At 38.5% G+C, this 26,976-nt stretch overlaps 1 protein-coding gene across 6 annotated transcripts in view; it reads right to left on the bottom strand.

Annotated features, from left to right (window-relative positions):
* CHRDL1 (chordin like 1) overlaps positions 1 to 26,976 on the bottom strand; it is a 120,845-nt gene that overhangs the window by 84,272 nt on the left and 9,597 nt on the right. For all 6 annotated transcript variants that reach the window (XM_032331188.1, XM_032331184.1, XM_032331186.1 and 3 more), the window contains exons 3-4: positions 5,547 to 5,659; positions 2,826 to 2,919 (exon numbers count right to left, since the gene is read on the bottom strand). In XM_032331188.1, the coding sequence (XP_032187079.1) occupies positions 2,826 to 2,919; positions 5,547 to 5,659 (207 nt within the window). The remainder of the gene's footprint in view (positions 1 to 2,825; positions 2,920 to 5,546; positions 5,660 to 26,976) is intronic.

Genomic DNA, 26,976 nt, shown 5'->3' on the forward strand with positions numbered 1-26,976 from the left:
ATAGACATGGAAACAATCTAAAATGGACTCTAAATAAATAATTCAATACCTTAAAGAAATAAAGAAAAGGTTTATAAAATAGAAATACAGAGATTTAAAAATGTATCAAAAAACATGGGGGGAAATACAGTTATTGAAAATAAAAGAAGAAACAGAACAAAACAGATGGCCTAAATAGGAGGTGTGAAAAAGCTTGAGAAAAAACTCATGAATTGGAGGACAGAACTAAAGTAATATATCATTATGGGGAGTGTACCAAGATGGAAAATACAAAGGAGGCATTTAGAGACACAGGATATAGGTGCCTGGGTGGCCATCAGCTAAGCATCTGATGCTTGGTTTCAGCTCAGGTCAGGAGATCAAGCCCCACATCAGGTTCATATTCAGCATGGAATCTGCTTAAGTTTCTCTCTCCCTCTCTCTATGCCCCTCCCTGCCATGCTCTCTCTCTCTCTCTTTCTAAAATAGATCTTTAAAAAAAGAGAGACACAGAGGATAAATTAAATGAGCTGCAAAAACATATACCAAAGGCAACTTTAAGAACGAAGAAAAAAGAGGGGTAAGATTTAGTTTTCAGAAAAATAATGAGTAAAACTGAAGAGAAATTAGTCCATTGGCTGAAAAAAATCATGTACTAAGCAGGCTAAATGAAAATAAATTACACATCTATTTACTTCATCATGTGCACCAAAGAAAAAGAGGAAAAGTTAAAAGCTAGAAGAAGGAGAAAACAAGATACCTACAAAGGAACTACCATCAAACAGTAGATTTCTTATCCGCAAATGGAGGAAGTCCACAGACTTATTTGTTAGTTTCTTCTAAGTGCTAAGGGCAAACAAGCATGTACCTATAATTTTATACCCAGCCAAATTATCACTCAAGGATGGGGGCAAAATAAAGACATTTTGCATACAAGGATTAGGAAACTTTGGTACCATTGCTCACAGAAAGAACTGGCAAAAGTTATAGTTAACAAGAAGGAAAATGAACTCACAAGGAAGTCACTTTCAAGAACAAGAAGGAGAAGAAAATGAATGGTTATTTCTATACTCCATAAAATGGGGTTTCTAAGTCTTACAACTTTCTCTTTTCTGCTATTTCTGATCTCAATTCCTTTAACACTTTTTTTTTTCACTCAAAGGAACTGCTGGCTTATAATTTCTCTTTTTCTCAATACTTGCTTCCTATTCTGTAGCTGGTATAGGTGATGGCTGTATTGCACTCTACACTCTTCCATTCTGTGCTTTGGGTCTGGGTCATGCCTCAACTTCCTCCACATGCAACAACAATGTCTACATAGTTTAGATAAATTCCTATGCCATTAGACCACTGTTGGAGATTTCCAGGGGGTAAAGAAGTGGAAAAAATCTCCAGATTGGCCTTTTAAACCAGAAATTTCTCTCCCACCTACCAAACCCTTCCTTTGTAATCCAGTTTAAGTAGAAGAAGCAAAGAAACACATATAACAATAGCCAGCCTCATTTGGGGATTTATTCCAGAAGCCAACTTTCAGTTAAATCTTGTGCCACATCAGCCTCTTACATCTGAAGCATATATTATCATTACCAACATTCAAAATGATAAACGTGTGACATGACATGATCTTTTGTCATCTGGGAAAGACTCCCCTGTGTTCATCAGAGTGTATATACTGAGGTAGGAAAGTATAGTTCACAAAGATAGTGACCAAAATGGTTTGGGGCTTCTTCATTAAATACCTCCATTCCTGTAACTGAAGTGTTAACTGAATTTTCACTGAACCACATTCCTAGCTCCATTCTTACCATTGCTGCCCGGACACTTTTGGTTACTCTCTTCGAAGTTCCGAAGGTTCCTTACTACTTAAAAAAAAAGCACCACCTATGCCCTAGACTAGTGGTTTTTCATGTTTTTGGGGTCATGTACGCCCCCTTTACAAATATCAATAAAACTATGGATTCTCTCTAAAGGAATTTACATGTATACATAGTTACACCAGAAAGAAAACAATTTTAAAGGTTCACTGACCCCATAAAGCCCACCCACAGACTCGTACTGCAGAACGTCCATCCTAGAGGGAAATAGGATCAGCTTATAGGACTATGAAGCTTCTAATGCCCAGAACCCGAGGCTGTCACTTAGTTTTCTCTAGGACTGCTGTCCAGCCCACAGGCATTCTCTTAATCATTCCATGCTTGTATGCCTCTGGTGTGGGAGCCAGGCCCCAGTCAGACGTGAACAAAGTGTCACTGAGGGAGCCCCTGCCTCAGAAAAACACCCTAGCTGCAAACCCTCAAAGTAGACATCCTAACAGCCTCGTGAAACAGTCTCCGCCCGCCTTCACCTTAGATTAGCTCTTAATAATGTGTACATAATAACTGTGCAGTCTGGAGGAGATGACTTTTTAGCGGGCAGGCAGCTTTATATTGTCATAAACCTCACTGGTTCAGCTCCTTTGATTTATGCAATCCCAGCACTAATTGCTTGAGACACGTGCCGCCATGCTACAACTCCCCTGGTGCCCACTGCCCATGGTATGAAGAGGCTGTTTATGGCACAAACTCTCTGGGCCATGATGCCCTTCCCCCAACTGACAGCCACCTTCAAATGATTAAAAGCCCAATGAAAACCTGTTACTGGGTACCCCGTAACTTATTAGAACCTAGAATGGGCCTCGCTTGGGCTATAAACAGTATTTAGGGGCCAGTGTGGGCTGCCTGAAAGTGTCCTATTGTTATTCCTGTCTGGAAGTTTCCCTTCTGGGGAATTAGGCAGATGGAGTGTGTTGGGGGGAAGAGGGAGGAAGGAAAGCCCCAGCTAGGAAAGAAAGAGGCGATCTGGTTTACCTGGGCAGCGCGGGCAGCACAGATGAGGAATATGCACGGGGGAAAGGCAATGGAGGCTTGGACATCTGACTCGGCTGCAGAGCACATTCCCATTCTGGAAGAAAAGGCAAACTATGAAAAAAAAAATTAAGTTCTTTCAGAAGTTACCTGCACCCTTGCCAGTTTGGGGAACAGTCATGCAGAGACTTACCCAGACAGTGAATGATGCATTCCCAACAAGCTGAAAGAAATCAGCATTTTCTTCCCTTTTCTCATCACTAGGACCTCTGCTGGGGTGGTTGATAGCTTACTGGCATATTTTTCTAAACCTGGGGTCACTCTTGCTCCAGTTTTCAAAGCCTCCCTCCAACTGTGGAAGGCCCTTCCTGGCCCACCTTTGTGGTGTTTCCACCATTTCTGGCTCCAGCCACACATCCACAGGAGCCTGGTCTAATTACATGATCACCTGCCCAAGGCCACAGAAGGGAAGAGATAATGAGCAATGGGTCCCCTGAGCTGCTAGCCACCCCTGGGCAAGGAGACATTGCTGGCACATGGGTCCTGGATTCCATATAACTCTGTCTTGGTCCAGCAGGCTGGGTGCCTTCTCTCCTCACTTCCTGTTTCTGTCGTAGGCTTTCTGAACACAAGCTTGGCTTTGGAATTGAGCTGATTACCTAGCATGCCTGGGTGGGATGACTGGGTCCCTGCCCAACTTACAATTAAAAGAATCCTAGCTCTGACAGCTCTCAACCATGGCTAGATCAAAGGAAAGCTTTGGAAATCAACGTTGCATTAGCATTTCCATGCATAATTCATTCCAAGCAAGAGTGACTTGTATCTATCATGCTTTTGTGGGGGAAGAGGGCGACAAAGAGGATGGGGAAAGAGAAGATGCTTAACAATGGAGCTGTCGACCTTGGGATCTTATTAACATTCTCATTGCCCCGCAGACAGCAAAGCTTAGCCCCCAAGGATTAGCTCTCCATTTCCAATGTGTTGGCTCAAGAATCTGACAAAACCATGTCATACCAGACAGCTAATCAGTCCCCAGATGCTCTATTTAATACCTGCCCTAGCCATTTAAAGATGCAGGCTTCTTTTATCCAAGGCTGAATAACCTTACCATAAACCTCTTTCTTTTCTCATGGACTTTCTAGAATATGTTTTCAGAGTTTTGCATTTGGAAACACCACAAAGCCTCCTTCTTTGTCACACTCCTCAGAGCCAAGTGGTATCATCTTGAAGTGAAATCACCAAGCATATGAGAAACCACTCCTTCTGGCTGAGGCCTACCCTGATGCCTCCTTAGTGCCTTAAACTGAATTCTGTTCTAGACTTAACAGATGAATAAAAATAGCTGTAATCATAGCACAGATGAAGCTGCGGACAGCAGTTAATATCTCTTTAAGGGTGGCTGTGACCAAGCACAGTTTTTGGTGATTGAAACGTATTAGTGAATTTAATCCTTACCACAATCCTATGAAATACATAGTATCATTATCCCATTTTAAAGAAAAAGAAGCTGAAGAGATCTCAGAGAATTTAGGTAACTTGTCCAGAGTAACATGGCTCCTAGGCAGCAGATCCAGGGTCAGAAACATGGTCTGCCTTGACTCCAGAGCCCAGTAGCCTTTTAACATTACTTCCTACTGCCTGAAGGTTAAGTTTCCACATGCTTCAAATTCGAAAAGTCCTATTTTTTACTTAACTGGCAAAAGAATCTGCATGCAAGTGACTGCTTCTGTACTACCTTGGGCACTCAGGAAGAGTTACAATTCTTCAACAAGGTCTCAAGTGAGAGGCTGGTCTTGAAGATTCTTTCCATATGCTGGGAGTTCTCTATTCTCAAGGCCTGGTACAAGCCTTCCTTACTCAATTGGTTCTCTACCAGGGGTTCATTTGTTCCCCAAGCAACTTTGGCCATGTCTTGGGACATTTTTGGTCATCACAACTGGGACAGGTGCTATTGGTTTCTAGAGGGCAGAGGCCAGGGGTGCTGCTAAAGATCCTACAATGTATGTGACAGTTCCCACAACAAGGAATAATCTGTTCCTGAATGTCAATAGAGCGAAGGCTGAAAAACCCTGGCCTAATACAAGATGGTAGAGGCTTTTTCAGAAAGATGGACCACAGCTGTGTTCCTAAATCAAGGCCATGGAAAGAAGATGAGAGCACTTCCTTTTGCCTATTGCAAAGATGACAATAAGTGTCCAAACACCCTTCTGACTGTCTAGTCAGGAGCCAAGGCCAAGTCAAGAGAATGCTAATGGTCACCAGGTACAAGCCAATGTTCTGCAGCCTCGATCCTAATTACTGCTACTGGCCCAGACAACATCAAATATGCTCTCCCAATGAACTGGCATATGATCTGTCCTAATCTCTTTTCTAAAGACAAGCCTTGAAAATGATCTTCAAAAATGATTTTGTCATATAACCCAGGCATTACATTGAGTTCTATTTCCCCTCTCACGCTATCAAACTATTATTCTATCTTCTCCCACCACAGCCCATATCTTTTGGCTAGAAGACCATAAATATCTGTCCATAGCAAATACCTAAAGATCCCACAAAAAATCCAGCCAATCGGCAACAAGAGGAAAAAGTCAGGAGACCTTTATTTATCCTTACGAGCTGCTTCTCCCTAACTTCTTTTAGGCTTTCACCACCCCTGATTCCTGGCCATCCAGACACTGGAAGGACCTCTTCATGCTAAGGAGCAAACTGGGTATCACACTGTACCTCTGAGCAGATGCAGTTGACACAGTAAACCAACCCATAAGGTTCCAGGTAAGGATGCCATCTCTCGCCCACTCTGTACTTCTTGTCTTGAAACACACAGTATGTCTCTGAATCTGTGAGGAAGGAGATGGAGAATATGCCTGTTAGACACCATGGACAAAGTCATAAAATCCAGAGGCAATCGCACTTTCCATCTGTTTTTGTGTTACGTCAAGAGCAGAGGCATAGAGAGTGTTTCCAGAACCCCTCCTATGGGCTCAGTGTTTCACATGCTGCTCTTATTAAATCCTACGATAATCTGGTACGGTTAGGCACCACTGTTAGTCTCATTTCACAGATGAGGGAAATCAAGTCACACAACCAGTAAGTAACTGACAGGAGATTCAAAACCCAGCTTTGCCCATGTGAAGCCAAGATCTGGGTTACTGCTCTGTTACAATGGTAAGATAAGAGGGCATGCTGTGTGTCCTTCTGGAAAAGGCTGTGCTCCCTTGCTGAGGAAAAGCAAGCTCAGGTCTGAAATGCTGATCTAACTTTCTCAGAGCAGCCCGGAGATGGTGTAGGAGTCATGAACTAAGCTTATTGTATTAAGTTCTTATAAATGGCTTTTGCCCATGCATGCTAATATCATCCAATCATGAAGCAAATGTTGGGGCACCCAACTCTTGGTCAGGCCCTCCACTGACTGCTGGGAATAGAATGGTGAGCTAAAAGACCCACAGTCTTTGCTCTCCTTCAACTTACAGATTTTTCTTACTTAAACTACTTTCAATTTACTCAAAAGCAATGCCTCCTGCCCCTTTGATAAGGAGCAAGGTTGATAGGCACAGCTTATCTTGTGCTAAAATTCCTTGAGCACACTATGTTACTTGCATGTCTTTACACGTCTCATTTCTCCATTAAAGTAAAAGTTCCTCAAAATCTCAGCTTATCACTCAGTTCAGCACACCGTGACCAATAAATGTAATCAATTAGCAAATGACTGGTCAATGAATTTCCAAACTATGTGATTTGCCTTCGAATCCCATCCGCATCTCACCTGCTTCCCATCACACAAGGTCTAAGCAAACTAAGACTCATCTTGTAGCAAACGAGTTCATTCTCTCCACTCTCCAGTGCACATTTCTCTGATGACCAAAATTTTAAAATAAAGAAAAGGCAGCTAAGTAAGAAACTGGGAGAAGATGTATTTTTAAAAGATTTTATTTATTTATCTGAGAGAGAGAGAATGAGAGTGGGAGGGGCAGAGGGAGAAGCAGACTCCCCACTAAGGAGGGAGCCTGATGTAGGGCTCGATCCCAGGACTCTGGGATCATGATCCCAGCCAAAGGCTGACACTTAACTGACTGAACCACCCAGGCGCCCCAAGGGAGAAGATATTTCCAACAAATAAAGAATTAATATTGGGAACACTTTCTCATCATTTAAATTAATAAGTAAAGGACCAACCAATCCAGCAGAAAAATGATCTATTCCTCCAGGACATGAATAACAATTTGGGAGAAGAAGAAATGGCAAGCAGGCAATAAACATGAAAAGATGTTCAACCTCACTAGTAATCAGAGATTCAGATTAAAACTGCATTAAGGTCATTGTCTCAAGTCACTTACTGCTTTAAAGACCCTCAATGATTTTTTTTTTCAGCTACCTACAAGATAAATTCCAATTTACTTTTCAAATCTTGATTTCCAACTTCTTCAGAATGATGAGCTGGGAGTCAGAAAATCTGGATTTGAATTCCTTTTTTTTTTTATTGTGTTATGTTAGTCACCATATAGTACATCATTAGTTTTTGACGTAGTGCTCCATGATTCATGGGTTGCATATAATACCCAGTGCTCCATGCAATCTGTGCTCTCCTTAATACCCACTACCAGGCTCACCCCATCCCCCACCACCCTCCCTTCTAAAACCCTTAGTTGGTTTCCCAGTGTCCATGGTCTCTCATGGTTCGTCTCCCACTCTGATGTCTCCCCCTTCATTTTTCCCTTCTCCTAATGTCCTCCATGTTATTCTTTATGTACCACAAATAAGTGAAACTCTAACCAGCTCTAGCTGTGTGACATTGGGCAAGTCATTGAAACTGTCAATCTTAAAAAATAAAATAAAATAAAAATAGGGGTGCAGAGTGGCTCAGTTTGTTAAGAAACCGACTCCTAATTTTGGCTCAGGTCATGATCTCAAGGTCATAGTATCAAGCCCCACATGGAGCTCTGCACTCAGCATGGAGTCTGCTTAAGATTCTCTCTCTCCTTCTCCCTCAGCCTTCCCCCCACTTCAAAAAACCATAATAAAAAAATTAAAACATAAAAAATAAAAATAAAAAAATAAACTGTCAATCTTAACTTTCAATTCCTATGAAATACAGATTATCTATTTCTCAAGGAGAGTTTGGAGGATTAAATTAAATTCTCCGTAAATTATAGAGTACTGCAAAGGGGAACCTAGGTGGTTCAATCATTAAGCATCTGCTTTCAGATTGGGTCATGGGATCGAGCCCCACATCAGGCTCCCTGCTCAGTGGAAAGCCTGTTTCTACCTCTCCCACTGTCCCTGCTTGTGTTCCCTCTCTCTGTGTGTCACTCTTTGTCAACTAACTAAATAAAATCTTTAAAAAAATAAAGTACTGTAAAATGTAGAGCATTATTTTGTATTAATTATTTTCTTTTTAGAAAAGAAATACATATGTAATGTAGAAAACTGGAAAACATTCACAAAGTTCCAAAAAGAACAAAATAAAAATATAAATGTATATATATATATATGAAAATCATTATACACAATTCCAGCAGGAGACAACCACTTGTAATGTACTGGTAACTTACAAATTGCCTGTGGGTTGAAGAAAAAAATCAAAAGGGAAATTAAAAAATAGTTTGATTTAATGAAAATAAAAACACAGCATATCAAAACCATTGGGATTCAGCTAAAGAAGTACATAAAAGGAAATTTTTATTACTAAAGTACCTATGTTAGAAAGGATGGAAAGTCTCAAACCAAGAAACTAGAAAATGTAGAGCAAAATGAACCAAAAGCAAACAGAAGAAAGTAATAATAAAGAAGTCAGTGAAATTGAAGATAGAAAATCAATGGAAAAAAATCAGTGAGACCAAATCTGTTTTCAATAAAAACCAATAAAATTGATTAACTTCTTACAAAAGTAGCAAGGATAAGAAGAGAGAAGATGCAAACTCCCAATATTAGAGACAACAGAGAGCATTTTAAAGAATAACAATAAAGGAATATTATGAATAACTTTATGCCACTTAAGTTAGCAACCTATATGAAACAGATGAATTCTTTGAATGACACAAATTAGCAAAGCTCAATATAGAAGATATAGATAACCTGAATATTCCTATCTACATTTATTTATTTGTTTGTTTGTTTGTTTGTTTGAGAGAGAGAGACCGCACAGAGGGAGGAGCAGAGAGAAAGAATCTAAAGCAGACTCCCTACTGAGTGCATAGCCCAAAATGAGGCTCGATCTCATGACCCGGAGATCATGACCTGAGCTGAAATCAAGGGTTAGAGGCTAAATGACTAAGCCATCCAGATGCCCCTTTTATATCTTTTAAATAACTTGAATTTGTAGTTAAAATTTGGTCACAAAGAAAACTCCAGAGCCAGATGGCTTCACTGGTGAATTCTATCAAATATTCTACCATACATTTCAGAAAAAAAAAAACAAGAGGAGGGATTACTTCCCGACTAAATCATTGATGTAGGCATGACACTGACATGAAAACAAGATAAAAGTTATTACAAAGACAAAAATAGTACTATAGACCAAAACCTCACCTGAATATAGATGCAAACATTCTCGATAAAATTCCAGTTAATTAAACCCAAATATATATATATATATATATATATATATATATATATATATATGATCTGTCCATGTTGATAAAAAAGTTGGGTATTCATCCTTTCTGATGGAGGCATAATACTCCATAGAATATATGGATCACATCTTCTTTATCCATTTGTCCATTGAAGGGCATCTTGGTTCTTTCCACAGTTTGGCAACCATAGCCATTGCTGCTATGAACATTGGGGTACAGATGGCCCTTCTTTTCACTACATCTGTATCTTTGGGGTCAATACCCAGTAGTACAATTGCAGGGTCATAGGGTAGCTCTATTTTAAATTTCTCAAGGACTCTCCCCACTGTTTTCCAAAGTGGCTGTGCCAACTTGCATTCCCACCAACAGTGTAAGAGGGTTCACTGTTGGGAACTGGGGAATATGGAAGGGGAGTTGAATCACGAGAGACTGTGGACTCTGAGGAACTAACTGAGGGTTTTGGAGGGCAGGGGAGTGGAAGGTTGGGTGAGCCTAGTGGTGGGTATTGCGGAGGGCACATACTGTATGGAGCACTGGGTGTGGTGCATAAACAATGAATTCTGGAACACTAAAAAGAAATTTAAAAAATTAAAAAAATTAAAAAGTATGATACTTTATGGGCAAGTGGGATTTATCCTGAAAGCTAAAGGTTAATTCAACATTCACAGTTCAGTCAACTGAACTCATATATCAACAAACTGGATAAGAAAAATCATATAATCATTACAAGAGATGCCAAAAAAGCATCTGACAAAATTCTACATCCATTTGTGACAGAAACTCTCAACAAAGCAGAAAAGGACCTTCCTTAACCTAATAAGGACATTTTTTTAAAAAAGCCCTACAGTTAGCACCATACTTCATGGAAAAAGACAATGCTTTCTCCCTAAGATCAGGAGTTATGGAAGGATATCTTCCACCACTTTGGAGATCCTACTCAGTGAAATTAGGTAAGAAATAGAAGGAAAAGGCATACATACTAGAGAATAAAACACAAAACTGTTATAGATGGTATGACTGTCTACAAAAAAAAAATCCCAAAGAACAGATTTAGAGCTACTATAAATAGTAACAGAATTTAAGCAAGATTACAGATTACAAGGCCAATATAAAAAAGTCTGTCACATTTATATATTCTATAAAGAACAATTACAAATTGAAATTTGAAAAAGTACCATTTGCAATAGCTCCCCCTAAACATAGAAATACCAAAGTATCTAATAAAATGTGTGCCAGGTCCCTAATCAGAAACCTACAAAACAATGATAAAAGAAACAAAAGAAGGCCTTAAAAAATGGAGAGGTATGCCTTGTTTGTGGACTGGAAGTCACAATATTGTGGAAATGTCAATTCCCCCCAAAGTGACATAGATTTAATGAAACCCCAAACCAAATATTATCAGGATATTTTTGTAAAAATTCGTACTCTCATTCAAAATTTATATGGAAAGGTAAAGTAGTAGAATAGCCAAAACAATTCTGACAAAGTAAGATTTGGGAGGATATATATGGTGTGATTTCATGACTTAACGTAAAATTATATTTTTCAAGGCAATATGTTTTTGGCAAATTTTAGACAAATATATCAATAGAATAAAATGATGAGTCAAAAAATAGACCCACACTTAACACAGTCAATTGATTTTCAACAAAGGTGCAAAGACCATTCAATGAAGAAACAATATTCTTTTCAACAAATGCTTCTGGAACATTTGGACAGTCATATACAAAACAAGAACTAAAATAAATCTGTAACTCAGACCATATACAAAAATTAATCCCGGATGGGTCATAGACTTCCATGTAAACTTTAATATCTTTAAACATCTAGAAGAATATGCTGAAGGCTATCTTGGTGTTATTGGGTTAGGCAAAGACTTCTGAGATATGACACCAAAACCATAATCCATAAAAGAAATTTAAAATAGGACCTCGTCAAAATTAAGAACTTCTGCCTTTAAAAGAGTGGTAAGGGATGCTTGGGTGGCTCAATCGGTTAAGCGTCTGACTTTGGCTCAGGTCATGACCTCAGGGTCATGGGATCCAGTGCCATGTAGGCTCCCTGCTCAGCAGGGAATCTGCTTGTCTTTTTCTCTCTGTCCCTCCCCCTGATTGTGCTCTCTCTCTCTCAAATAAAATCTTTTATGGGGCACCTGGGGGGCTCAGTGGGTTAAAGCCTCTGCCTTCGGCTCAGGTCATGATCCCAGGATCCTGGGATCAAGTCCGACATCCAGCTCTGCTCAGCAGGTTGCCTGCTTCCCTCTCTCTCACTGCATGCCTCTCTGCCTACTTGTGATCTGTCTCTCTGTCAAAAACAAATAAAATCTTTAAAAAAAAATCTTTTAAAAAACAGTGTAGAGAACAGAAAGTAAAGCCATGGGATGAGAGAAATTATTTACAAATAATATTTCTGATAAAAGACTTTTATCCAGAATACATAAAGAAATCTCAAAACTTGAAGATAAAGAAGAATCCAATTTTTACAAAATGGGAATATAATTTGAACAGACACTTTACCAAAGAAGATTTACAGGTATCAAACATATAATTAACCAGCAGAAAAACGCAAATTGAAACCATTTTCATGGTTTCATCATGAAGCCATCACAATGGCTAAACTCAAGAAAACCTAACCATAATAAGTGCTGGTGAGGATGTGAAGCAACTGGAATTCCCCTTTGGTGGAAACGCAAAAGAGTACAGCCATGCTGGAAACAAGTTGACAGTTTCTTATAAAGTTACGCAGAATACTTACTATACAGCCCAACAGTCCACTCCTAGGTGTTTTTCCCAAGTGAAATGAGAACCTACACGCAGTTCACGAGAACTCTGGCCCTTTCATCTGCTGATGCAGGTTTAATAAAGTTGTTGGTGAAATATTATTGATCAAATGTCATTACCCTGCATGTAAATTGTCCCCAAACCCTGCTAACATCTACATCAATAAAATGTTCATCATAACTGAATAAAAAAACATATTCACACAAAACCCCGTTCCTACATGTTTAGAATGGCTCTTTTCATGGTCCCCCAAACCTAAAACCACCTCAAATGTCCTCCAACTGATGAATTTATAAATATCCACACAATGGAATATTAGCAATAAAAAGAAATGAACATAGATGAATCTCAAAGGCATTATGCCAGACTCAAAGTCCCATATGGTATAATTCCACTTCTTTTCATTCTGGAAAAGGCAAAACTATAGGGACAGAAAAAAGATCCATAGTTACCAAGGACTAGGGTGGGGGAAGAATTTTAACTGCAAAGGGACACAGAGGACATCTGTTGGGTGATGCAGTCATTTTTCTATCTTGATTACAGTGGTGCTTACATGGCAGAATGCTTGTGTCAAAACTCACAAAACTGTACCCTACAGAAAGGGTGAGTTTTGTTGCATGTAAACTATACCTTAATAAAACAATTTAAAAAATAGAGAAAAGAAAAATCACATATAATTCCCCTACCAGAAGATAACCACTTTTTTTTAATTTTTTTATTTTTTATAAACATATATTTTTATCCCCAGGGGTACAGGTCTGTGAATCGCCAGGTTTACACACTTCACAGCACTCACCAAAGCACATACCCTCCCCAATATCCATAACCTCACCTCCCTTCTCCCAACCCCCCTCCCCCCAGCAACCCTCAGTTTGTTTCCAGAAAGGTCATGCCCATTTTTTTTCCTTTTTCAAATTAACAGACTTTGTTTCTTATAGCTGTTTGAGGTTTATCAAAACACTGAGCAGGAAGGAAGTACAGGGTTCCCATATATCCTCTCTTGACCCCACCCACAAATATCTTGTTATTGACATCTTCAGTTAACTGTGGTACATTTGTTACAATTAATGGACCGCTAGTGAGATATTAACATTAACTAAAGCACATCAACATGTACTTTGTTTTGCACCTTGTTATGTGTTATGACAAATGTATAATAATACATATCCACAAAGGAATAATTTCAGCACCCTAAATATCCCCTGTATTTTGCTTTCTCATCTCCTCCCTCTTCTGCCCCCCGTCCTGAAAAATCACCAATTCTTTTTTTTTTTTTTTTACTGTCTTTATAGTTTTGTCTTTTCAAGATGTCATATAGTTAGAATCATAGGGTGTGACGTCTCTTTAAACTTGCTTCTTTCACTTAGAACTATGCATTTAAAGTTCCTCCCTATCTTTTCATTCCTTGACAGCTCATTTATTCTGTCACTGACCAATATTCTGTTATATGAACGTACAGCTCATTTATCAATTCACCTATTGGAGGACATCTTGGTGACTTCCCATTATTGGAAATGGTGAATAAATCTGCTATAAATGCTTCTGTGCAAGTTTCATGTGGACATGTTTTCAACTCACTTAGATAACGCCTAGGAGTATGGCTGCTGGATCACATAGTATGGCAATGTTTAGCTTTGTAGGAAACTGCCCAATGGTCTCCCAACATGACTATACCATTTTACATTCCCACCAGCAGCAAAAGATAGTTCCTGTTGTTCCACACCTTCACCAGGATTTGGTGTCCTCTGTATGTCTGGGATCAGCCATTCTAATAGGTGGGTTGATTTAATTGGTAATTTCCTAATGACATACCATGTGGAGCATCTATTCACGCACTTATTTGCCACCTGTATGTCTTCTTTGGTGAGGTGTCTGGTTAACTCTTGGCCTATCTGTTAATTGCGTAGGTCATTTCCTTTTCTTTCTTGTGTGAGATTTAAAGAGTTCTTTGTATATTTTGGATACAAGTCCTCTATCAGATACGTGTTTTGCAAATATTTCCCCTCAGTCTGCGGCTTGTCATTTCAAGCCCTCAACAGTGTCTCTTGCAGAGCAGAAGTTTTTACTTCTAATGAAGTCCGATTTATCAATTTTTTCTTTCATGGAGTATGTTTTTTCTGTTGTATCTAAAAGCTCACTACCAAACCTGAGGTCACCTAGATTTTCTCCTATGTTATCTTTTAGAAGTTTTATACTTAATGTATTTTATATTTAGACCTTTGATCCATTTCAAGTTATTTTTGTGAAAGGTTTAAGGTCAGTGTCTACATTCCTTTTTTTTTTTTTTTTTTTGCATGTGGATGTCTTGTTGTCCTGACACAATTTGTTGAAAAGATTGTCCTTTTTCCAATGAAATGTCACTGCTCCTTTCATCAGAGATCGGTTTGCTATGCTTGTGTGGGTCTTTTTCTGGGCTCTCTATTATGTTCCATTGATCTATTTGTCTCTTCTTTCAACAACATGATGCTGTCATAATTATTGTAGATTTATAGCAAGTCTCAAATTTGGGTAGTGGCAGTCCTCCAACTTTATTGTTCTTCAGTGTTGTGTTAGAAATTCCGGGTCTTTTGCCTTTTCAAGGAAAATTTAGAGTCACTTTATTTCCACGGAGTAAGTTGCTGGGATTTTGATTGGTATTATACTGAATCTATGGATCAAGTTGGACATACTGGTATCTTGATAATATTGGGTCTTCTTATCCATGAGCATGGAATATCTTTCCATTTATTTGATTCCTTTCCTGAGAATTTTGAAGTTTTCCTTAGAGAGATCTTGTACACATTTTGCCAAATTTATACCTAAGTACTTTCATTTCTTGGTATTAATGTAAATGGCACTGTGTTTTTTAATTACAAATTCCAATTGTTCATTGTTGGTATAAAAGAAAGCAATTGATTTTTATATATTAACCTTGTGTCCTTCAACCTTGCTATAATCGCTTATTAATTTGGGGAGGGGTTTTTAAAATTGATTCTTTAGGACTTTTTACACAGGTAATCATGTCATCTGTAAACAAAGGTAGTTTTATTTCTTCCTTTCAAACATTTACACCCTTTGTTTCCATTTCCCATTTTAATGCATTAGCTATGACTGCAAGTACAATGTTTAATTAGAGTGGTCAAAGGAGACATCATTGCCTTGTTCCTGATCTTAGGGGGAAAACACCTAGTTTCTCTCCATTGAGTGTGGTGTTAACTATAGTTTTTTTTTGTAGATATTCTTTATGAAGTTGATGAAATTCCCCTCTATTCCTAGTTTGCTGGATGGTGGTGGATTTTGTCAAATGTTTCTATGCATCTAGTGCTATAATCATGTGATTTTTCTTCTTTAGCCTGTTGGTGTGATGGATTACATTAATTGATTTTTTAAAAATATTTTATTTATTCATTTGACAGACAGAGATCACAAGCAGGCAGAGAGGCAGGCAGAGGGAGAGAGAGAGGGAAGCAGGCTCCCCGGTGAGCAGAGAGCCCGATGCGGGGCTCAATCCCAGGACCCTGGGATCATGACCTGAGCCGAAGGCAGAGGCTTTAACCAACTGAGCCACCCAGGCGCCCCACATTAATTGATTTTTGAATGCTGGAACAGACTTGCATGCCTGGAATAAATTCTGCATCTTGTGGATTTTTCATACATTGTTGAATTTTACTTGCTAACATTTTGCAGAGGATTTTTGCATAAGAGATATTGATCTGTAGTTTTCCTTTCTTGTAACCTCTCTTCCTGGTTTTGATATCAGGGTAATGTTGGTTAGGTAGTATTCTTTCTGCTTCTATCTTCTTTTTTTTTTTAAGATTTTATTTATTTATTTGACAGAGAGAGATCACAAGCAGGCAGAGAGGGAGGCAGAGAGAGAGAGGGAAGCAGGCTCCTCGCTGAGCAGAGAGCCTGATGTGGGGCTCGATCCCAGGACCCTGAGATCATGACCTGAGCTGAAGGCAGAGGCTTTAACCCACTGAGCCACCCAGGCGCCCCTGCTTCTATCTTCTAAAACAGACTGACGAGTGTCAGTATTACTTCTTCCTTAAATGTTTGGTCAAGTTCCCCAGTTTATCATCTCGGCCTGGTACTTTCTGTTTTGGAAGATTATGAATTATTGATTCAATTTCTTTAATAGATATAAGCTATTCAGACTATTCCTCCTTTAGTGAGTTTCATTGAACTGTATCTTCTAAGGTATTGGTCCACCGTTTCTAAGTCATCAAATTTGCGGACACAAAGTTGTTCATTATATTCCTTTATTATCCTTTTGATATCAATGCATCAATAGTGATGATGGCCTTTCTTCCATTTCTGATGTAGTAGTTTGTCTCTTCTCCCTTTTTTCTTAATTAACCTGGTTAGAGGTTTGTTTTATGGGTCTCTTCAAAGAACCAGTTTTGGTGTCATTTATTTTTCTCTATTATTTCCCTGGTTTCACTTTCATTGATTTCTGCTTTAATTTTAAAAAATTTATTTTCTTTTGATTACTTTGGATTTGATTTGCTCCTATTTTTCTGATTTCCTTTTTTTAATATTATTTATTTGACAGAGAGAGAGAGGGAACACAAGCAGGGGGAGCAGTGAGGAAGAAGGAGAAGCAAGCTTTCTGCTGAGCAGGGAGCCAGATGCAGGGCTCCAACCCAGGGCCGTGGAATCATGACCTGAACCGAAAGCAGACCCTTAACCAACTGAGCCGCCCAGGTGCCCCTATTTTTCTAGTTTCTTTTTTTTTTTTTTTTAAGATTTTATTTATTTATTTGACAGATGGAGATCACAAGTAGGCAGAAAAGCAGGCAAAGAGAAAGGCGGAAGCAGGCTCTCTGCTGAGCAGAGAGCCCAATGTGGGGCTCGATCCCAGGACCCTGACATCATGACCAGAGCCGAAGGCAGAAGCTTTAACCCACTGAGCCACCCAGGCGCCCCTATTTTTCTAGTTTCTTAAGGTGAAAGTCAAATTATTGCCATTAGATCTTTCTTTTTCTAATATACTGATACTATACTATATATTTCCCCTAAGCACTGCTTTTGCTGCACCCTGTGAATTTTGATAAGTTCTATCTTGACTTTCATATAATTCAAAATATTTTAAAATTTCTCTTATTTCTTGGACTCATATGTTATTTTTTAAAGATTTTATTTATTTATCTACTTGAGAGAGAAAGAGTACACACGCAGAGAGGAGCAGAGGGTGAGGGAATGGCGGAGAGAGAATCTGAAGTAGACTGCTTTGAACACAGAGCCTGACACGGGGCTCAATCCCATGACCAGGAAATCATGACCTGGACCAAACCCAAGAGTCAGAAGCTCGACTGACTGAGCCACCCAGGCACCCTGATCCATGTGCTTTTTCAAACTGTATTATTTAATCTTTAAATATTTGGGGATTTTACAGCTATCTTTCTGTTATTGAATTCTAGTTTCATTCCAGTGTGAACTAAGAGGATATTTTGCATAATGTTTATTACTTTTAATTTTGTAAGGTGTGTTTTATGACCCATGAATGTGGTCCATCTTGGTAGATGGTTCATGTGAGCTTGAGAAGAATGTGTATTCTACTGTTGTTGGATAAAATATTCTATAGAAGTCAATGAGATTTGGTTGATGGATGGTGCTGTTCAGTTTAATTACATCCTTACTGATTTTCTGTCTTCAGGACCTGTTAATTATTAATAGAGAGGTATAAAAGTTCCAACTATAATAGTAGATTTGTCTGTTTCTCCTTGTAGCTCTAATAGTTTTTGCCTCACATACTTTGGGATACCCTGTTGGATGCATACACATGTTTCCTTGCTCTGAAAGTCTGCTTTGTCTGAAATTAATCTAGCTACTCCCACTTACTTTTGATTAGTGTCAGCATGCTATAACTTTCTCTGTCCCTTTACTTCTAATCTATATGGACTTTTGTATTCTTTTAAATGACTTTATTTATTTATTTATTTGACACAGAGAGACACACAGCGAGGGAGGGAACACAAACAGGGAGAGTGGGAGAGGGAAAAGCAGGTTTCCTGCCAAGCAGGAAGCCAGATGCGGGGTTTGATCCCAGGACACTGGGATCATGACCAAGCCAAAAGCAGATGCTTAATGACTGAGCCACCCAGGCACCCCTCTGTTATGGTGTTTCTGACTTCTCACATTTCCTTTTGTTCCTTTCTTAAGAGTTTCCATCTCCTGTTCCATCTAATTTTGAATATTATCCACTTTCCCTAGTAAAGTCCTAATCAGACTACTCACTGTTATTCCAAATTCCCAGTCCGATAATTCCAAAATATTTTCTATAACTGAATCTGGTTGATGCTTGATTTGTGTCTTCAGACTCTGTTTTTTTGCCTTTCAGCCTACCTTTTATTTTTTGTTGAATGTTGGACATGAGGCACTGGATAAAAGAAACTAAGGTAAATAAGCTTTTAGCATGAGGTTTTATGTTAACCTACCTGGAATTTAGGCTACTTGTACTCTTTGCCGTAGCTGTGATGTCAGAGCTAAAATTTGCTCTAATGTCCTTGTTTATTTCCCTGCCTATTGTTCTGGGCTTCCCTAGATTTAATAGTGTCTGAGGTGTGTAGTTTTCTCACCTGTAATCTCCTGTTATTACACAAGGGCCCTATCGATGTCGTAGTAAATCATGGCAGGGGTTGGAGGGAGAAGCATTCTATAAATCATGCGATTAGTTCTCAGTCTTTTAGTGAGTCTTTGCCTCTGAGCTGTGACCTTCAAACGTGCTAATTGCATCTGCTCTCCTCCACCTGTATAGATAAGACAAGAAGGCTAGTGGAGTTGGGTATTTCCCTTCTTTCCAGTTCATTAGACTCTGATAAAATGCAAATCAGGGAGGCTCTGGTAAAATCATCTTCCTTGAGGGGGGCCTTAATTTAGGAGAACAAAGAGCTTTGGGCTTATTTCAGGATACTTTCCCCCTCCTATGCCTGGAGCCGGAAGAAATTTCTCTCCAATCTTCATCCTGAGAACCTCATAAAACTCACACAAAAAAAGTTCTCTCTCAAGCTAGACATACTCCTTGTCCAGCAATACCCTTGTTCCTACCAGGACTCAGAAGTGGTGATTATATTCACCAAGCTTTCCAGATTTCAGAGCAAAGAATATAAGGCAGTTTGCCCTGTGACCTCAATTTTCTAACTGATTGAAGAGGAGTTGATCCTTCAGCTTTTTTGTGTGTGACAACGGGAGTGACACCTTCTAAGCTCTTTACATGTCAGACCAGAAACCAGAAACTCTTTCCAGTTTTTTTCTGTGCATTGTATGTATAAAAGTTTTATCACAAAATTAACAACATATAGGTCATATGTTTTATAAACTATATTCTAAACTTAACATATCATGGATGTTTTTGTGCCATTAAATATTCCCTTATACTCCATGCTTAGTGTCGTGATTCTAAACCAACGCTGTGGAACCATAATTCATTAACCAATCACCCATTTGGGGGGTATTAGGATTTTGCATTTCCTTTTCTTAAAACAAATTCCATGATAAATACCTGTTAAATAAATTTTTATATGCAACAGGGGTTATTTTCTTAATATAAATTCTTAGAAGTAGATTGATTAGTCAAAGGTTTTGAATGCATTCAAATTCTTGACCTGTACTGTCAAACAGCCTTCCAGAAAAGCTATACTAATTTACCTTCCCATTTGCAGTAGGTGAGAATGCCCAACACTGGATAATTCAATTGTATAAAACTTTGCCAATTTGGACACTCGGGATGCTTCCATAATGTGGCTACTGTAAGTAACTCTGAAATAAACTAATGGGTGCATGTATCCCTATGAATTAGTGTTGTTATACTATTTGGGTAAATACCCAGTAGTGTGATTACCAGATGGTAGGGTAGTTCTATTTTTAACTTTTTGAGGAATCTCCATATTGTTTTCCACAGTGGCTGCACGAGTTTGCATTCCCAACAACAACACATGAGGGTTCTTTTTTTCCACATCCTTGCCAAGAGTTGTTTCTTGTGTTTTTGATTTTTGCCATTCTGACAAGTATGAGGTGCCATTGTAGTTCTGATTTGTATTTTCCTGATGCCAAGTGATGCTGAGCATTATTTCATGTGTCTGTTGGCCATGTGGATGTCTTCTCTGGAGAAATGTCTGTTCATGTCTTCTGCCCACTTTTTAATTAAATTATTTGTTTTTCGGGTATTCAGTTGTATCAGTTCTTTATATATTTTGAAAACGAAACCTTTATCAGATATGTCATTTGCAAATGTCTTCCCCCATTCAGTAGGTTGTCTTTAGTTTTGCTGATTGTTTCCTTCACTGTGCAGAAGATTTTTATTTGGTGTAGGTCCAAGAATTTGGATTTATTTTCAGCCATAACGAAGAATGAAATTTTGCCATTTACAACAACATGTATGGAGCTAGAAAGTGTAATGCTAAGCAAAATAAGTCAATCAGAGAAAGACAATTACCATGTGATTTCACTAATACCTGAAATTTAAGAAACAAAACAATGAGAAAAGGGGGAAAAAAGAGAGAGTGAGTCACACCAAGAAACACTGTTACTATAGAGAAGAAACTGATGGTCACCAGAGGGGAATGGGTGAAATGGGCGAAGGGGATTAAACGTATCATGATGAGCACTGAGTAATGTACAGAATTGTTGAATCACTATATTACATACCTGAAACTAATACTGTACGTAACTATATTGGAATTATAAATAAAAATTTAATAAAAAAATAAAATAAAACTGCCAATTTGTTAGTGGAAAACAGAACCAGTCTTTTTCTTTATCAGGAAGGTTGAATATATATTCAATTTTAATAAGTATTTTTATTTCCCCACTTGTGATATTCCTATTTTTGATATCATTGTTGTATTAATCTATACTTCTAAGCTCAGAGTAGGTGCTCAAAATCATGTGTTAGCTGAAAGAATTCAGAAAATCAAAATTACTTTCCAGGCAGAACTTGTGTGCTTCTCAGCCAAGTCTTAGAAATACAATTTTCTTGGTATAGACACCAATTAAGACTCTTGATCCACAATAGTCTAGAAGGGAGTAGGAAATATTTTAAATATTTTAACAATCCCAGGATCTTTAACCAATAAGGAATGATCCTAAACTTCCCAAAACAAACATTTAAATGAGGCACCTTTTGTTACTTTCAAAAGGGGAGTGAGTGACTGTTTTTCTACAGTAACTTTATAATCTCACTCTCAAATACCTAGGTGATTTGCATTTCACATATATGACTTATCTAGACACTTCAGAAAGAATCTGGGTATATACTTAGAAGCAAATCCATGAAGGGGGCTATTCAAGTGTCATTATTAGGCTAACATAAATAATTCTACTCGTCTAAGTCTGCAGCCACTAAGACATAAATGTAGCTAAGCTAAAAGTTAGTTTGCTGATTTAAATCCACATTAAAAAAATGGAACCTTGTGTATTATGCATTTGACTACAGATTACTGTACTTGCTTGAATTAGCTCCCTCAGACTTTGACATTAAATCTACTTACTTAAAATATGAAGTTGGATGAGCTTTCACTATCAGCTCTGCCGTATGCATGGTCAGGTGATTTACTTCTTACCAGATTAAAAAAAAAATGTGATAAGTCCAAGATTAAGACCCCTGAAAGACTAAGGAACCACGAAAATAAGACAAGCTGTCAAAGTGTAGGTTTCAAATGCCTTTACATATTTTTTAAACTCACATCCAAATTACTAAAAGGTTTTAACTTGCAAGAAAAGAAACAATATACATTTATGCCACAAGGAGGGTATCATTTACATATTGATATTAAGGAAACTGCCCCCTCATTTCTGAAATAACTTTAAGGTAGGTTATTTCACAGGCACTATTATTAAATGGGTCTTTTCGATACAACTGAGCACCCCGTATTCATGAAATCCACACATCTACCAAAAATAACTTGTTTCAGTCAATAAATTCCATTTCCCCCAAAGTCAGTCTCTAAGAGTGTTGTTGGACAGCATATGAAAACTAAACAATCTGAATTTTCCTGCTCTAAATGTGGCTGAAAGTTTAACATAGCTGGTAAACGTAGAAAGCGACTAGGGCCTAAACAACAGCCAGAGGAGAATGGTCATAGCATTCGCAACAATAACAAAACAACCACTAGTATTTGCCAGGCTAGGTTCTAAGGTTTCACATACACGAATTTACTAAATGCCCACAACAGCCACATAAGGTAGGTTCTATTATTAGTCCCATTTTACAGATAAGGAATCTGAGGTAAAGGAAGATTTGGTACCACACCCAAGTTGATGTGACTGGTCAGGCTATAGAGCTGGGATTCAAACCTAAGTACCCTGACTTCAGACCCAAGGGCTGTAACCACTAGAGGATTCTAGCTTTTCCAGCTACACAGTTGCAAGGTACACGTCACCCACTTGAAGAAACTGGAAAAGAAAAGGCTTCCGCACATTCTTGCCTATTTCTCAAGTTACTCTTCCATAAGACCTTTGAAACAGCTTTGATCACCTTCAAAAGAATCAGGTGTTGTCCACAATAAAGTCAAGTCATAACCTAACAGACTGTATAAAATGGTACATCTGGGAAGCTTCGTTCTGCATTTTTTGTACCTATCACTATGATAAAGGCACAAAGTATAAAATAATATCTACCCTTGTTTTGTTTTTTAGCACATAAGAGTGAAATCACATGATGTTTGTCTTTCTCTGTCTGACTTATTTCACTTAGTATAATATCCTCTAATTCCATCCACGTTGTTGCAAATGGCAAGATCTCATTCCTTTTTATGGATGAGTAATATTCCACTGTGTATGCTTGTGCATGCAAGCGTGTGTGTGTGTGCGTGTGTGTGCGTGCGTGTGTGTATCCCACATCTTCTTTATCTATACATCTACACTTGGGTTGCTTCCATATCTTGACAATTGTAAATAATGCTGCAATAAACATAAGCATACATATATCTTTTTGAGTTAATGTTATCATTTTCTTTGGATAAATATCCAGTAGCGAAATTACTGAATCATAGGGTAATTCTATTTTTAATTTTTTGAGGAAAATTCATAATTTTTTTGACAGTGGTTATTAAATAAATATGTTATACAACAGAAACAAAACATTGTATGTTAATTATTCTTCAATAATTTTTAAATGGGGATGCCTGGGATGCTCAGTAGGTTAAACGTCTGCCTTCAGCTCAAGTCATGATCCCAGGGTCCTGAGATTGAGTCCTGAATCAGGCTCAGCAGGGAGCCTGCATCTCCCCCTGCCTGTCTCTCTCTCTCTCTATCTCTATCTCTCTCTTCCTCTCTGACAAACAGATAAATAAAAATCTTTATAATATAATTTTTAAAATGTGTTTACAAGACAAAAAAAAAAAAAATAGTACCCATGCTGTCAAGGGGTTTAAAATCTAATTGCGAAGCTAGATTAGCCAAGCTGGAAGTTCTTTTTCATTCTCTCTAAACTTAATAATACTCACACAGCATTTCTTCTATATTATGGTACCAGAGTCTGGCAAACTATGCTTCTTGATGAAAATCTTACTCAAACACTAACTTCTGATGCAAACTGCAAACATAATAGTGTATCATCATCTCAACAATATAGGATTTGGCCAATTATGCCCCAGATAGAAATCCACAAACCCCTGGAACTGGAGGCAGACATGGAATGGAACAGTAATGCCACTAGAGTTACTAAACAATTACTGACTCTAATTTTTTTCAAGCACATAACAAAAGTAAACACTATAAACCTTAAGACTCGTTTTACCATGGGAGTCTGGGATTAACACAATTACCACTGATGGCTCGATGAGTACACTGAACAATAATCAGTTTTAAGAAACTATGGCAAAGTCAATTTTAGCACATGCTTAGAAGTCTTAACTTTTACAAAGTTTTTGGCATTAACCCAAGGGAGAATTTAATGAGTTGCACAGCATAATCAACCACACCTAAAGCCCAGTATATCATCTTGGACAAGAAGCATATGTGAGCTGATTTTATTAAAACAACGATGACTCGCCAACTTTTAGAAGATATAGGCAAGAAAAAGTAAGCTTATCACTTGCCAGTAGCTGACAGATACCAGCTGGAGAATGCATGGCTTACCACTAACTAATGCTATCTGTGAGCAGAACTTGCTCCCAAAGTAACTGCAACTGACATTTGAGATGGACATTCAACCTGCATTGTCATAGCTAATTTTCAAATGGTGCATCTGGCCCTAATTAAAAGTGGCGATCCCTGCTACTTTAGGGGCCCCTGTTAACAAAAATAATGATAATTAAAAGTAAACAACGGGAGCACCTGGGTGACTCAGTCCTTAAGTGTCTGCCTTCAGCTCAGGTCAGGATCCCAGTGTCCTGGGATCGAGCCCCGAATCAGGCTCCCTGCTCAGAGGGAAACCTGCTTCTCCTTCTCCCACTCTCCCTGCATTTGTTCCCTCTCTTGTTGTGCCACTCTCTGTCAAATAAATAAATAAAATCTTTTAAAAAAGATAAAAGTAAAGTAAACAACAGAGATATGTGACTATGCCATTGATGTTTTGCCCAATCATTACCATCTAGCACCCAGGACTGGGTCAAAAGGTCAATAACTTAATCGTCAGTCTAAAAGCAAGAAAACATTCTTAGGAACTGTTTTTGATAAGAGCTATTACTGTAGACACATCATCCTGCAAGTATTACAATAATATTTATTTTATTATAACACATACAGTCAGTGAAAAGAGCAATGAATCTTTTCTGTTCATTATATGAGTGGACAAATCAAGTACACAAGTTCCTTTTTTTAATTATTTTTTAAAAGGCTACTTTAGACTATAATAAAGCAGAGGGGGAAAAAAAAAGCATAAATACTTCAGTCGTTTATCAAACTTGAAGCCAAGTGCAGAAAGGGCAAAACAAGATATAGTAGTTACACATGAAAAAGTGTCCTATTTCTCTGGCAATTGAAGTCTCTATCAGATTTCCTCCGGGCTTTAAGACTTCACTTCCAGGTTATGGAATCCAGGAAAAAGCCAAAGTCTCCATCTCGCATATTCAGCTTATTACTGTGCATCTGGGGTTAGTTACCTTATTCCTACTTAGATCATTTGCCCCAAATTAACTCAAATTCATATATATTGAGCAGCCTCTACCATCATGGCCTTTTCACTACCTGAGCCTTGGTGGCTATTTCAATTTTCTACTAGCAGGTGGGCAAACTCAATGAGAAGAAAAGAGTCCACATTTCAAAGCATTTTGACAGCGAGTAAGGCCACACCACTGACTCGGATAAGAACTGGAGAAATCTCAATTTATTGTGCTTTTCTAGCCCCCCACTAGCACAGGTAACTGGTAGTTGGTGGTATTCTCCTCAGTCTTTACTATGAGGCCACATGGAGATCCTGTCACAGAAAGGCTGCTTGGCTGGTAAGACCTGACCTGAGTATTTTTCTGGCTAAAATCATCTCTTGTCATCTGGCACAGGACTTTGGGTAAAAATCAAAGCTTTTGTTTGAACAAACAAGTTGTTCTTCCTATCAGCACCTCGGCAGCACAAGTCTCTGCTAAAGGAGTTTTGCTTTCCATTTGGTCAAGAGCTCAAGATGTGGGGCGCCTGGGTGGCTCAGTGGGTTAAGCCTCTGCCTTTGGCTCAGGTCATGATCTCAGAGTCCTGGGTTCAAGCCCCACACTGGGCTCTCTGCTCAGCGGGGAGCCTGTTTCCCCCTCTCTCTCTGCCTGCCTCTCTGCCTGCTTGTGATCTCTGTCTGTCAAATAAATAAATAAAATCTTTTAAAAAAAGAGCTCAAGATGTGCTCTTGAGCTTTTTTCACAGTGAGATCACCTTTGCATGCCCTGCGACAGATATATATATATATATATATAAAAAATCCAGCTTTCGCTTCAAACAACATGGGATCTATCACCATTGCAGGTGCATTTTTAAGAATCTATTGTGAACTGACATAATAAACTAAACTGGTTATGAGGCAGGGCTTCATTTTTGTGAAATAATGTATATGTATGATACTACATATTCATAGCCGAGCATGGGGAAAAAAAAAAAAAAAAGCACTAGGGAGCAAGAGCAGGAGGAAGGGCAGAGCTAGAGAGACAGAGACAGAGAGAGAGAGAAGCATGTCCCCGCTGAGCAGGGAGCCGGATGCGGGACTCAATCCCAGGACCCTGGGATCATGACCTGAGCGGAAGGCAGATGCTTAACCCACTGAGCCACCCAGGTGTCCCCATTTTCTTTATATTTTATGTGTCTTCTGAATGTTTAAATGAGCATCTATTTTATTTTATTATTATTTTTTGGAGGCACCTTAGCGTTTTATTTTGGCATCTATTTTAAAATCAGAAAAAAACCATGTTGATGTAAATTAGATTATACTGACGATCTAATCTACGTGTAGACCATTCGAAGTCAAAAGGAACTAGACCACACTGCCTTCACACTTACAGAAAGACTTTTATTGAGTTACACTTTATTACTTGCCCTCTTCTTTTACAGAGTCAATAAAGAAAGGCTATTCTTCTTTCTTCTCTGAAACCCAGGTTACAGATGGTATCCTTGTATGCCACCCAAATGTGCCTTATTCAAGCATCCCATGATCAATACTGACCAAATGGGCGGGAGGTAAGAATGATATCTGTAAACGAAACTGGAATTTTCTCTTGCCAGCCACTCCAGACTCCCTCTTTTTATTTTTTCAGAAGCACAAGCCAAATTCGGAGGGGGAATGCTGCAGTGCACCAAAGCAGGTATTCAAAACATCTCTGCTTTCTACTTTCTTCAGAGGTGCTCTATTTCATTTCATCTTTAAAAATGTTAGCTTGCGGGCGCCTGGGTGGCTCAGTGGGTTAAGCC

This window comes from Mustela erminea, chromosome X (genome assembly GCF_009829155.1).
Source record: "Mustela erminea isolate mMusErm1 chromosome X, mMusErm1.Pri, whole genome shotgun sequence".
Classification (NCBI taxonomy): Eukaryota; Metazoa; Chordata; class Mammalia; order Carnivora; family Mustelidae; genus Mustela; species Mustela erminea.